Source organism: Heterodontus francisci, chromosome 6, assembly GCF_036365525.1.
Source record: "Heterodontus francisci isolate sHetFra1 chromosome 6, sHetFra1.hap1, whole genome shotgun sequence".
NCBI lineage: Eukaryota > Metazoa > Chordata > Chondrichthyes > Heterodontiformes > Heterodontidae > Heterodontus > Heterodontus francisci.
In genome coordinates this window covers 8,115,359-8,130,389 of record NC_090376.1, presented here as the reverse complement: position 1 = coordinate 8,130,389, position 15,031 = coordinate 8,115,359, and the positions used below count along the sequence as shown (strand labels likewise).

General features: G+C 43.9%; 1 protein-coding gene across 1 annotated transcript in view; it reads left to right on the top strand.

The window, feature by feature from the left end:
- The window catches only part of LOC137371109 (solute carrier organic anion transporter family member 2B1-like), a 91,205-nt gene extending 78,303 nt beyond the window's left edge, over window positions 1-12,902 (top strand). Inside the window, exons 12-15 of the mRNA XM_068033052.1 lie at window positions 132-292; window positions 1,570-1,634; window positions 3,863-3,983; window positions 5,108-12,902. Coding sequence (XP_067889153.1) covers window positions 132-292; window positions 1,570-1,634; window positions 3,863-3,983; window positions 5,108-5,315 — 555 coding nt within the window. The 3' untranslated portion in view covers window positions 5,316-12,902. The remainder of the gene's footprint in view (window positions 1-131; window positions 293-1,569; window positions 1,635-3,862; window positions 3,984-5,107) is intronic.
- Window positions 12,903-15,031: the final 2,129 nt, after the last annotated feature.

Here is a 15,031-nt window from a genome sequence, read left to right as displayed (position 1 = left end):
CATGGGCAACTCGGGATTGGGCAACAGATGGTGGTCTTGCCAGTGATACTCACATCCTGTGAATGAATGTTTTTTTTGAAAAACCTTCTGAGAATTTAACTTGCCTCTTTTTGTCTTTCCCCCCTCCAAAGAATTACAGCAACTGTAATTGTGTTTCTACTCAAGACTCCGTGAAACCTGGCACCTGTGGCAGTGGATGCTATCAACTCCTGCTGCCATTTATGTTCTTCCTAACCTTGTCTGGCTTTGTAGCCACACTTTCACAAACCCCTTCCTTCATGTTGGTCCTGAGGTATGATTATTTCTGTTATTTGTCTCTTTTACTGGGCGTCTTCTAAAGGATATCAAGAGAGCTCTGAATCGGTTGCCACTTTAAGGCACGTTCAAGTTTGATACTGCCTAGAAGTTGGATTTTTCATTACTAGTTTCCTCTCCTCTGCTACATTAGCAGTGTCTCCATGGGTAGCACTCTTGACTCTGAGTCAGAGGTTGTGGGGATGCTCAAGAGGCCAGAACTGGAGGAACGCAGATATATCAGTGGGTTGTAGGGCTGAAGGAGATTACGAAGATAGGGAGTTGCGAGGCCATGGAGGAATGTGGGAAAAAAAAAGGATGAGAATTTTAAAATCGAGGCATTACTTAATAGGGGTGGGGGGTGGTGGTGCCGCAATGTAGGTCAGACAGCACAGGGGTGGTAGGGGAACAGGACTTGGTGCGAGTTAGGACACGGGCAGCAGAGTTTTGGATGACCTCAAGTTTACAAAGGGTAGAATGGTGGAGTGCATTGGAATAGTCAAGTCTAGAGGTAACGAAGGCATGAATGAGGGTTTCAGCAGCAGATGAGCTGAGGCAGGTGCAGATTTGGACGATATTACAGTAGTAGAAATAGGTGGTCTCAGTGGAAGGTGCAGGTATGTTGCCATTTCAGTGTCAAGACAGCAAACAGCCTGGTATACTCTCAGACAGTTGCCAGGGAGAGGGATGGAGTTGAGGTTAAGGAATGGAGTTTGTGGTGGGGACTGAAGACAATGACTTCAGTCTTCCCAATATATAATTTGAGGAAATTTCTGCTTATCCAGTACTGGATGTTGGATAAGCAGTCTGATCATTTTTAGCAACTGCGGAGGGGTCGAGAGAGATAGTGCTGGGTGTTGCCACCATACATATGAAAACTGACGCTGCGTTTTCACAAAATGTCACCAAGGGGCAGCATGTAGATGAGAAATAGGAGGGGCCAAGGATAGATCCTTGGGGGACACGAGGTATCGGTGCGGGAGCAGGAAGAGAAGCTATTGCAAGTGCTGATACAAAGATATACTGAAAGGTTGAGATGAGGTAGACGGAATGGGAGAAGACAGGTGTGGCCAGCACAGACTAGTTGGACTGAATGGCCTGATTCTCTGCTGTATATTCTGTATAATTCTATGAATGAACTCGCTACTTGTAGAACAAACTTGTAAAGTCGTCCTGGCTTTGTACTTCCCCTTAAAGCTTTCTTATTTGCCATTTTAAAAAAATATATATACTTGACATTTAATTTGTAACTGTAATTGTATTTGTCGACCGCAGGTCAGTGAAGCCTGAAGATAAATCTTTGGCGATAGGGATTCAGTTCATGCTATTCCGTGTTCTGGGTAAGTACACGGTCAACTTGATGTAACTCCCAGATAGTGTGTTAAAGCTCTCTTCCCCCACCCCCCCCCCCCCCCCCACCACCCACTCGCAGACCAGTCCAAACCAATGTGCACTGCTAAACTCTTCATTGAACTGAATTCACGAAATGCTGGACACAAAGAAAAGACACAAGGTCTGTTTGGCTCATCTTCCACCATCCTGGAAATCACATGGTATATTGGTAATGAAATCATTGACTCATTCACCCAGGCCATTGAACATGAAATTAAAAAGCACTTGTTCACACCAAGAGTACCGAAAATATGGTCAGAACATAAGAAATAGGAACAGGAGTATGCCTTTTGGCCCCTCAAACCTGCTTTGTCAGTCAATACGATCATGGCTGATATTCTGCATCAACTGCACTTTCCCGCTTGATCCCCATTTCCCTTGATTCCTTTAGGTTCCAAAAATCTATCGATCTCAGTCTTGAATATACTCAACAACTGAGCATCCACAGCCCTCTGGGGTAGAGAATTCCAAAATTCACAACCCTCTGAGTGAAGTAATTTCTCCTCTTCTCAGTCTGAAATGGTTGACCCCTTACCCTGAGACTGTGACCCCTTGTTCAAAACACTCCCGCCAGGGGAAGCAACCTCTCAGCACCTATCCTAACTTGTTCCCTTGAAAGGCCCAACCATCAAAATTGATCACTCCGCACACTGCCCACCCAATGTTCGCAGAAAAACTAAAGTTGGAGCTAATACCTATTTAGATGCAGAGTTGAGGAGAATTTTTTTCTCTCGGAGGGTTGTGCGACTTTGGAACTCTCGGCCTCAGAAGGTGGTGGAGGCGGGGTCGTTGAATATTTTTAAGGTGGAGGTAGATGGATCCTTGCTAGGCAAGGGAATCAAGGGTTAGCGGGGGAAGATGGGAGTGTGGAATTCGAAACGCAAACAGATCAGCCATGATCTTATTGAATGGCAGAGCAGACGCCAGGGGCCGAATGCTCCTGCGTCTGCTCCTAATTCGTATGTTCGTATGTTCAGGGTCCTGTCACTAAGTCATCAAACACTGCCAACCAAGAACGTCAGAGGTGAGATATAGAATAGAGCTTGCTTGACAGGACACAACCAAACCTGAAAGAGCAGTGTGCTCTTTGAGTGAGTTTGACAATCTTCAATGCATTTTCCTATTGGTGCCTTTAAAGTGTTGGATTGTTGGCATCTTGTTAATATAGCGTCTCAAAGAACAACCTCTGTGGAACTCGCTGCCACAAGGATTCGTTCAGGTGTCTAGTATAGACATGTTTCATGAGAAGTGAGATAATCACATTAGGGAATACAGAATAGAAGGATACTTTGATGGCGACAGATGAAGAAGGGTGGGAGGAGGTTCTCGTGGAGCATTTACACCGGCAAGGATCAGTTGGGCTGAATGTCCTGTTTCTGTGCTGTAAATGCCTGCCTTTTTATGTTTTATAATTCTTAATACTTTCTTAGGAACTTAGGAACAGGAGTAGGCCATTCAGCCCCTTGAGCCTGTTCTGTCATTCAATTGGGCCATGGCTGATCCGTATCTTAATTCCATTTTCCTGTCTTTGCTCCATATCCCTTGATACCCCTTACCCAACAAAAATCTATCAATCTCAGTCTCGAAAGTTCTAATCAACGCCCACCCTCCCCCCACCCCACCCCCAGCGTCCACAACCTTTTAGGGGAGAGAGTTCCAGATTTCCACTAACCTTTGTGTGAAGAAGTGCTTCCTGTTTTTACTTTTAGACAGACTAGCTCTAATTTTGAGGTTATTTCTCCTTTTCCTGGATTCCCCCCCCCCCCCCCCACCCCATAACCCCCCGCCACAGCAAGTAGTTTCTCTGTAGCCATTTCGGAATCAGACCTTGAGCAGTTCATCCCTTCAACCTTCGAAACTCAAGGAATGTTAAATGAAGCAGAAATGTTGGAGTTCCGCTTCTTTATCTTTTGGGAGACAAACAATACAACTGGAGTTCATGGCATGGTCTGGAGGTCCACTTGGTGCAACAAGCTCACTTTCTATAGAGGCTGTGGAAGGAGATTAAATGGATGGGGAGAGGGTGGGGAGAAATGTGTACATGGGCTGTGGGAGGAACACGATTGTAGGACTTAATTGCCCTTTCATGACCAAAGTTCTATGTTCTTTATCAAGAACTTTTGCAGAGTGTTGTGAGTCACACCTAAGATGCTCATATTCTGATGTTCTTTCCTAGCCTGGTTGCCTGGACCAGTCCTTTATGGAGGTACAATTGACACCACATGTATCCGATGGGAAAAGAAGTGTAACAAAAAGGCAGCTTGCAGATATTATAACCTGGACCTCTTCCGAACCAGGTATGTTTGCTTCTATTCATTAACCTTTCATTGAAAAGATACACGTTGGTGATCCTCAGAGGATGATTACGGGATTGTACTTCAAATGTGGGTCCCCATCCATTGCACCTCCCATTTCACCATAGGCGTCGGGGTGATTTACATTATTTCTGTCCATATATGAGCAAGTATATGGTAATGATATGTAAATAAAGGAAATACATTTTTTTTATTCTTGCCCATCCCTTATGGCCCTAATTGTCACGTGGACTACTTTTCATTGCTTGCAACATTGGATTCCTGACACCTGCTCATTGCTGGTGTTTAGTACAGACATTCAAACATACAAATTAGGAGCAGGCAAAGGCCATTCGGCCCCTCGAGCCTACTCTGCCATTTGATAAGATCATGGCTGATCTATTGTGGTCTCAACTCTACTTTCCTGTCTACCTGTTAAAACCTTTGACTCCCTTGTCTATCAAGAATCTATCTAACTCAACCTTAAAAATATTCAATGAGCCTGCCTCCACTGCTCTCCGCGGAAGACTCTCAGAGAAAATATTTCTCCCAATCTCCATCTTAAATGGGAGACCCCCTTACTTTTAAACTATGTCTCCAGGTTCTCTCCCATCTCTCTCAGCCTCCACCCTGTCAAGTCCCCTCAGGATATGTTTCAATAAGATCACCTCTCATTCTGCTAAAACTACAATGGGTACAGGCCCAACCGGTCCAACCTTTCCTCATACGATAACCCCTTCATCCCAGGAATCAGTCGCGTGAACCTTCTCTGAACTGCTTCTAATGCAATTATATCCTTTCTTAAGTAAGGAGACCAAAACTGTACACAATACTCCAGATGTGGTCTCACCAACGCCCTGCACAAGTGTAGCAAAATTTCCTTACTTTTATATTCAGTATTACAATGACTTAACAGAATATTCAGTCTCATGGCTCAGCGTCAAAAAGAGAGGAAGAAAGCGTGGAAGGCAAACAAAGAGGGAGGAAAAGATTGAATTGCGAGTGGATGACTGAAAAAGAGACAATTTTTATTTTTTATCTGTGAGCAAGACCAAAGGGTAATTAGTGAATGCCTTATAATAATATTAATGATATTATTTTGCTTTGTGTCTTCTCTTCTCACTCAGATACATTGGGCTGCAGATGCTGTTTCAGTGTGGAGGTTTTCTTCTCTTCCTGATGGCTTATTACTTCCTAGTGAAAGACTTAACAAGAAGGGAGCGGCCAGGTGGAGTGACAATGAAGGCTCCAAAACATGCCGGGGATGGGAAAGAGAGAAAAACACTGATGGAGGAAGGGAATGGGACTAAAGCCCAGGCTGAATTGAAAGTGTGAGAGATGTGTGTTCGGTGGGGAAGGGGTGGGTGGAATCTATATATATGTAAACTGTGACAACAACACAGGACAGGAGCGAGGTGAGTGGCAATGCTGTACTAATGATGGCAATCTTTAGCAAACTCATCCTTTTCTGTTCATTTTCATTCCTGTGTACACTGCTGTTTCTCCGAGAAGCCTCTCGGATTGTCTTGGATACTTTCTTTTTCTCTCTCCATTGTGAAGGTGTCCTTGTGAAGAGGTGTACAAGTCTGTGAAAGGAACATTCGTTTTAACTTTAAATACTGTGAGAGGGCCCCTTGATGCTCGTAGAATCCCAAGAGATGGGGCCTCCTCTAATTTCTGTGTGCAGTTACCGTGCCGCAGTTTTCCCCACTTGCTCATTCTCTGCTCCTGTCCCGAGCCCTCCAATCTCGGAGCAGACTTTAGGTGGGACAAGGCAACTCAATAGAACTCACATCAAACTAAAAGACTCTAGGCCGTGAATTAAAAAGCCTAGAAATTAGCATTGTTTAGTGGGTGAAAACTATCACGATCGTGTGACCTTTCATTTATTTTAAGGCAATGATAAGCCTTTCCGTCACTTATAGTTTCCCCCACCCCCAGATGATGTGACACCCGGGTCGGGTGACCCTGATGATGCTACTTCCAGGTCAGTATTTCTGACAAATGTCATTTTCTCCTGCAAAGTTCGAACTTCCAGGAGCTCAGTGCCTTGTTGCTGCTTTTAAGGATCAGTGAGATCTTTGTGAGGATCTGTCACTATCACAAGAACGCTGGGTGAGTGGTGTCTGATTACATCTCCCACTTCCCTGTGTTGACTGTCTAGTTAGACACAGATATGGCAGCATAGTAGTTATATTACTGGACTAGTAATCCAGAGGCCTGATCTGGAAACATGAGCTCAAATCCCACCAGAGCAGCTGGAGATTTAAATTCAGTTAGTTTAAAAGAAGCAACTATCAGTAATAGTGACCATGAAACTCCTGGATCGGTGATGAATCCATCTGGTTCACTAATGTCCTTTAAGGTAGGAAATCTGCTGTTCTTACCCAGTCTGCCTTATACATGACACAGGACCCACAGCAATGTGGTTGACTCTTAACTGTCCTCAATTGTATTCAAGAAGATGGCTCACTGCTACCCTTTCAAGGGCAATTAGGGAAGGGCAATAAATGCTGGCCTAGCCAGCGATGCCCATAATCTTGTGAATGAATAAAAAAGCATTAGTAGACATGAGGTTGTCTTTAGACGCTGCCTTATTTTAAATGGAAGGAACTTAGCACGGCATTGTAATCAGGAATAAGACAAAACCCGAGAGTATTCAATGTAGCCCTCAATGTAAGTATTCATGTGTACATAACTATCTGCTAATGATCTACCTCTCTGTGGGTATATACGTGTATGTATCTGTGCTTTTATACAAGTTATTCAAAGTAGCGTTTAGTGCTCTGCTATCTTACATGAATTGGTTAACCGTTGAAACAAACCACCTATATTTGGTATTTTACTGTAATTTAGGGAGGATGTTATATGAGTAGAATTACATGGAATATTCAGCACAGAAATAGGCCATTCGGCCCAACTGCTCCACACGAGCCTCATCCACACCCTCTCTGTCTCGCCCATTGATGTGTCATTCTAATCCTGCTTCCTCTTGGAGAGGGTGCGGAGGAGATTGACTAGAATGGTCCCACGGATGAGGGACTTCGGTTATGAGGAGAGACTGGAGAAGCTGGGATTGTTCTCCTTAGAGCAGAGACGGTTAAGAGGAGATTTAGTAGAGGTGATCACAGTCATGAATGGTTTTGATAGAGTAAGTAAGGAGAAACTGTTTCCACTGGTCAGTGACCAGAGGACACAGATTTAAGGCAATTGGCAAAAGAACCAGAGGGGAGGTGGGGAGAAACATTTTACACAGTGAGTCATCGTGATCTGGACGGTGGAAGCAGATTCAATAGTAACTTTCAAAAGAGAATTGGATAAAGCCGTGAAGTGGAAAGATTTGCAGGGCTGTGCGAAAAGAATGGGGGAAGTCTGCCTAATTGAATTGCTTTATCAAAGAGCTAGCAGGGGCATGATGGGCCAAATGGCCTCCTTCTGTGCTGTAAGATTCTGTGATTTTGACAAAAGTTTGTGGCCACTTTAAAAATAAATGGGATTAAAGGCTCTGCTAAAATAGTCACCAGAGGGTAGGAGAATATCCTACCTTGCCATTTGGTGCAAGAACATGAGCCGCAGAATTGGACGCAAGATCTTTGTGGCACACTGCCCGTTCTTTTATAATTGGTGGGAGATCGGAATGAGGCTTGAGCTCCAGCAAAAGAAGGAACGTCTCCTATTCCCCCACCTTGGCTTCGGAATTCATTAATCAATTAATCAAAAATGGCGTGAGCTGCCATTTCTACCCCAGCACCTGTCCAAAAAAAATAGTCAAAAAACACCACAGAAAACGTTGGAAAAACACAGCGGGCATTGTGAGCATCCAAAAGCTGGATTCGATGCCTTAGATGTAGAAGCACACAAAAGCACTAATCTGTCCTCTTTTCTTGTCGGGAAAGGGTATCTAATGATGCGGAGCTAAAGGTTGGTAAACGGAGTTGAGATATGGATCAGCTATGATCTAATTGAAGGGTGGAACAGGCTGGTGGGTGAATGGCCCCCTGTTGCCAATGTTCCTCTCCGAGACTGAGTGACCTGCAATTCCAGCATCATCTACTGTCAAAGTTTCCATTTATTTGTGTTTATTCAGTCTCTCTAGCTATATTCATCCATGTGTATAGAGGTATATCAAAAAGGGGCAAGAAGATTGATAGCTGTTTGATAATACACATCACAGAGATACCTGGTCATCAGTACAGGGGGCACAATGTGAAGCTGTGCCCACCTTGCCCATTTTATCCTTCTTGTGCCATTGAAGCGCTGGGGATATAATGGAACCATTGGGGTATAAATCCATCTTGGGCAGTAACCACCCAATTTTGTCTTTCCAATGAAGCCAATGATGAAGAAAGTTGGATCGAGCACAAATGAGGCTTTACCGATTCGCTATTATTCTTTGTCTCTCTCTTTATGTGATGTAAAGCGATTTGTGCTTCGCCTTTTCAAAATTCTCTCCCATTCCCTTGCTCCTGACTCTTGCTTGGGGTACTGCTGTACAGGTGCTGACAGTCCAATCACCTACAAGGCCGGACAATGAGCACCCGAAAGCTGGTTGACTGACACTCTGTGTGATGGAAGAGTCCTAACTTGTCCTCCCCTGAGACAACCCCACACATGCACTTTTCAGTAGAGGACAGTGGATAATGTCGTCTATCGGGAAAAATGCCTGATTGTTCTTTTGGGGAACGATGGGTGACACTGTGCAGCTGCTTCAGATGATGTCACTTCCGGGTCATAACATGATAAAAATGTCCCAAGGCACTTTGCAGGATTGTTATAAAACTAACACAGGTGATGTCCAGTTACACTTCCCACTTCCCTGCGATGTCTGGACACCCGGACACTAGTGGAAAGAAGTTTGCCAATAAAAGCAATTTTATTGTTTTCCCACTCTACCTTGACGATACTGAGGCCCATTGCAGTGTCCCAACTGCTTACTAGAATAACTCACCAAGCCGTACATCCATCCACTGAAGAATCAGGGTACTTTTTGGCTTCAACTTTCAATAACAACAAGATGCATTGATGAAGCGCCCTTCAGCCTGGAAAAATGTCCCAGTGCGCTTCACAGGAGCATTACCGAACAACTTTTGAGACCGAGTCACCTAAGGAACTTGGTCAAAAAGGTAGCTTTTAAGGAGTGTCTTAAAGGAGGAGAGAGAGAGTTTTAGGGAGGGAATTTTTAAGACCTTGGCAGCTGAAGGCAAGGCCGCCAATGGTGGAGGAATTGAAATCAGGGATGAGCAGCGGCCAGAATTGGTGGCTCAGGGAGATCTCAGGGGCTGGAGGAGGTTACAGAGATGGGGAAGAGTGAGGCCATGGAGGGATTTGAAAACAAGGATGAGAAATTTAAACTCGAGGCGTCGCCAGACCGAGTGTCAATGGAGGTGAGTGAGCACAGGGGTGATGGGTGAAGGGATTTGGCGCCAGTTCAACTGATATCTAATCTTGGTGAGCTGTTGCTGCCCACTGTATCACACCAGAATGTTTCTACATGATTTAATGATATTTTAATACTGTGATTTTGGTGGAATTGATCAAGACTTGTATGGCTTTGTAAATAGTGAACCCAGTGAGAGGCTCCATTTCATTGAGGGGGCCTAGTGAATGGAACATGATGATGTGTAGACTTTAACAAAATATTAATTCATATTTTACAGCAACTTAATTCACATGAACTTTTACTTACAAATATATTTTTGCACATTTATCCCGCAACTGTGAAGTTTGAAACATTTACTCATGTTGAATTTCATCGTTATGAGTTGAAATCGGGTTTGAGATCTTTCAAAGAATTTCCATTTATACATTTCGATCCTGAATGACCTGGCTTTAATTTTAAGATTATGTCCCCTTGGTTCTTGATTCCCCTACCAGAGGAAATAATTGCTCTCTATCTATCCTATTGAGTCTTGTAATCATGTTAGCTCCTCTTCGAAAGAAACCGTAGATTTAGTTAGATCAACACTGCTAACCAAATTAATAATTGAAAATCGTTAGAAAGATTGATGGATTTTTGCTATTAAGGGTTTTGGAACAAAGGAGGGTACATGGAGTTAAGGTACAGATCAGCCATCAATTGAGTGGCAGAACAGGCTCCAGGGGCTGACTGACCTAATCCTGTCCCTGTGTTCCTAATCCTCGATTTTCTACAAGTCAAGTTCATGTAACCAATCTTTGTAATTTAACCCTTTCACCTGCGGTATCATTCCGGTGAGTGTGCACTGGACTTCTGCACCCCCCCCCCCCACCCCCACCCCCCACCCAAAGCCAATGCGTACTGCCTGACGTGCAGTGACCCACAACCAGACGAGGTAGTCCAATGGGTTTGACCAAGGCTCTGTACAACTGTATCCTAACTTCCTTCCCTTTGTATCGTCTTAAAGAGGCTACCTCTGACAAGCCAGCACTCCTTCAGCACTGCGTGATAGTACCAGCCTGGCTTTAGAATGAGGCATAAACCCACAACATCTGGCTCAAGTTTGCGTGTGCTACCAACTGGGTCAACTTCGTAACATGTTAACAGCCTCATAGGGGGCACAGTAGCATATTGGTTATGTTACTGGGCTAGTAATCTAGAGACCTGGACTAATGATCTTGAGTTATGAGTTCAAATCCCACCATGGCAGCTGGGAAATTTGAACTCAGTTAGTGAAATAAAAATCTATTATCAGTAATGGTGACCTTGAAACTACTGGATTGTTGTCAAATGTCATCTGGTTCAGCAATGCCCTTTAGGGAAGCAAATCAGCCATCCTTACCTGGTCTGGCCTGCAGGTGACCCACAGCCATGTGGTTGACTCTGAAATGGCCTAGCAAACCATTCAGTTGTGTTCAAGAGGTGACTCACAACCACCTTCTCAAGGATGGGCGATAATATGCCCGCCTTACCAGTGATAGCCACACCCTGTGAATGAATAACAAAAGTAACATTTTTGCTAAGTCATTTGTATGAATGCATCAGATGTAATTAAAGTAACAATTGAAAGCATTTCATAAAAACATGTATTTGTTATTCACATAGATCAAATGAATCGATTTCAACTCATTTAAAGAAAAATACTAACATTTATGTTGTGATAGATAGCACTCTTGCCTCTGAGTCAGAAGGTTCAAGTCCCACTCCAGAGACTTGAGCATAAAACTTTGGCTGACGATCCCAGTGTCAGTACTGAGGGAGTGCTGCACAGTTGGAGGAGCCATCTTTCAGATGAGGCATCAAACCGCAGCCCCGTCTGCCCTCTCAGGTGGGTAGAAAAGATCCCACAGCACTATTTAAAGGAAAAGCAGAGGAATTCTCCCAGGTGTCCTGGGGACAATATTTATCCCTCAAGCAACATCACAAAAATAGATTATCTGGTCATGACCACATTGCTGTTTGTGGGATCTTGCTGTGCACAAGTTGGCTGCTGTCTTTCTTACATTACATTTCTAACATTACAACAGTGAGTACACTTCAAAAATAATACATTGGCTGTAAAGTGCTTTGGGACTTACTGAGGTTGTGAAAGGCGCTTTAGAAATGAAAGTCTTTTTTCTTCGTTCAAGATTCCACCTTGATCTGCGGCAAAGTTAGTTCCACGCCAATGAAAGTGGAAATACCACTTCACTGCCACGCTAAAATTAGACACAAACACACCCACTAACTCATCCTCACCGTCAGCTGCAATGCCAGTCTATTGCTGGGATTAAATCAATATTTTACAACAACAACTTGCATTTACATAGCACCTTTAACACAGCCAAATGTCCCAAGGTCCTTCACAGGAGTGGTATCAGAGAAAGTTTGACACTGAGTCACATAAACCAGATATTAGGACATGTTCGGCCAAAGTGATAGGTTTTTAGGCATGCCATACAGGTGGAGAGGGAGAGAGAGAGAGAGAGAGAGAGAGAGAGTGGTTGGTGATGGAAATTCAAATGGATTGGGTTGGTGTAAATGTCTTAGACATGGAGAGGAAGGTTTCTCTGTTATTGTGCAAGTCCTGTCCGGGTTTGGCGCTGATATCAGTTTCAAAACACACTTCAAAGTGTAACAGATCATTTTCCCTCCAGAAAATGATATTAACTGCAACTGGTTGAGGCACAAGATAAACAAAATGAGCAATAATGCGTGAAGTATATGATTGACTGCTTGTATCTTGCAGAGAGCCTGCACAGACACGATGGGCTAAAAGGCCTCCTTCTGTGCTGTAACTGTTCTAGGATTCTATTCTATGATAATTTGTGGGTTACCAGTCAAATTGAGAAAATAACATCTGCTTCATCAAGCCTTGTGGGTAGTTCACATCATGCCTGGGTTTCACAATCTTTAAAGAAAGACTTCCCTTTAAAAACCTCAGAATGCCCCAAAGCTCTTTTAAACCAATTTTTGAAGTGTGGTCACTGTTGAAACATGTCAGATAATTTACACACACAAACAGTAATGTGATAATGACCAGATCATCAGTTAGTTGTGGGATAATATTGGCCAGGACGCCGGGGAGAACTCCAGTGCTTTTCTCCGAAATAGTAGCCGTGGGAGCTTTTGCACCTCCCTAACAGGTCAGCTGGAGGCCGTGGTTTAACGCCTCATCTGAAAGACGGCACCTCCGACAGTGCGGCACTCCCTCAGATTTTGTGCTCAAACCACTGGACTGGGACTCGAACCCACGAACCTCTCATCAAAGGCGGGTGAGCCGCTCACTGTTATGAGCTTTGTGTGTTCCCGCCATGATGGTCAAGCAGACGGTGACCTACAGATCTCAACGCAGACAAGATCCCAGCACAACAAAATAATCACTATGGTGAAATCGTATAAAATGTGAATGGTAGATTATATAATTTAAATCCAATTGTATCTGTGAACTGTAAACAATATGATTAACTACTTATGTACAATGACATTTATATACTGAATAAATAATTACCATTTTGTTTGAACAATATGCTGTTTGTGTGTCTTTTTTTAACTTCTAGCACTTTATTATCCAAGTGAGAATGCGATAAGTCTTACAAGTCTCCGAAAACAGGGGAAATTTGTGGAGTCATTGGGGGAAAAGCAGGAGAACAAATGGAATGTATGCATACATCAGTGACGCGAGGAGAGAAGGGCAGTAAGTTCAAGTGGGAGCTGAAAAATAAAATGTGAGAACATTATTTTGTTGGTTCTGACACAGCACAGAAGGAGGTCATTCAGCTCATTGTGCCAGTGTTGGGTCTTCGAAAGAGCTATTCGATTAATCCCACTCCCCTGCTTTTCCCCCAGAGTCCTGTAAATGTTTTCCTTTTCAAGTATTTATTCAATTTCCTTTTGAAAGTTACTGTTGAATCTGCTTCCACCGCCCTTTCAGGCAGCGCGTTCCAGATCACAACAACTCACTGCGCTAAAAAATAATTCACCTCATCTCCTCTTTTGCTATTCATCTTAAATCTGTGTCCTCTGATTACTGACCCTCCTGCCACTGGAAACAGTTTCTCCTTATTTACTCTATCAAAATCGTTTGTGATTTTGAACACTTCTATTAAATCTCCCGTTAACCTTCTCTGCTCTAAGGAGAAAAAGCCCAGCTTCTCCAGATTGTCTACATAACTGAAGTCCCTCATCCCTGGTATCATTCCAGTAAATGTCCAGCCAGTAGAAACACTTCCTCCTGACTTACTTGAAGATATCTCTGATCTCATTGAGCATGTAGGAAGGTAATTTGCTCTGTAGACCCTCAGTGACACTAATTGTGCAATCTGATTAAACGAACCAATTGATCACTGGGGATTCAGTAGCATTTTTTTTATTTGTTCATGGGATGTGAGCATTGCTGACATGGCCAGCATTTGTTGCCCATTTCTGATTACCCTTGAGAAGGTGAAGGTGAGCTGCCTTCTTGAACCACTGCAGTCCATGTGGGGTAGGTACACCCGCAGTGCTGTTAGGAAGGGAGTTCCAGGATTTTGACCCAGTGACAGTGAAAGAACGGCGATATAGTTCCAAATCAGGATGGTGTGTGGCTCGGAGGGGAACTTGCAGGTGGTGGTCTTCCCATGCATCTGCTGCCCTTGTCCTTCTAGTTGGTAGAGGTTGCAGGTTTGGAAGGTGCTAGCGAAGGAGCCTTGCCAAGTTGCTGCAGTGCATCTTGTAGATGGTACACACTGCTGCCACTGTGCGCTGGTGGTGGAGGGAGTGAATGTTTAAGGTGGTAGATGGGGTGCCAATTAAGCGGGCTGCTTTGTCCTGGATGGTGTTGAGCTTCTTGAGTGTTGCTGGAGCTGCACCCATCCAGGCAAGTGGAGAGTATTCCATCACACTCCTGACTTGTGCCTTGTAGATGGTGGACAGGCACTGGAGAGACAGGAGATGGATTATTTGTGTCGCGAACATGTGCTATGCCAAATGATGATTTCTTTTAATCCATCAGCTGGAAACCTGAATTAAAGTTTTAAAAAGTTGACTGCTAGCAGCTAAAATGGCAACCGAAATTTGCACCAAAACTATATTTTAATACATCAAGGTGGAGTTGAATTGTCTGGCCTGTCCCTTCCAGAACAATGACTTGGGGAATTTAGATTGAATCACCTGGCCAGTCCCTATTAACAAGACATTAAAGGCAATCGCTTTGGACATTAAACTGGTGGAGATGAACCACCCAAAGGCAAGCACTTGATCAATGGGACCCTGATTGACAGAATGAAATTTCGAGACATGAACTAATTAAGTTGCAAGAGGAGGTGCACTCTGAGCCATCATGCAACAGGCCCACCATCTGTGTGTTTTAAGCTGTTTTTTTCTCTCTCTGCAGTGACAAGCACTAGACACTGATCAGAGAAGACCCAAGTGGGTTTCTCTCTCTCTCTCCAGTCCACCTTACAAGTTTCAAACCCTGCCTGCTGGCCATAGCCACCTAAGTCCATCATTGCAGCAGGCAGAGACTCCATGAAGGAACTCATCTGCATCACTGTTTCCAAGAGGACCACTGAACCTGCTGGCCACATCTACAAGCCGGAAGCATCAGGACCACCGAGGTCGGCTGGAAGCCAACCGAGTCAACAAACTCCACAGCCTGTATACCCCTTTTTATTGC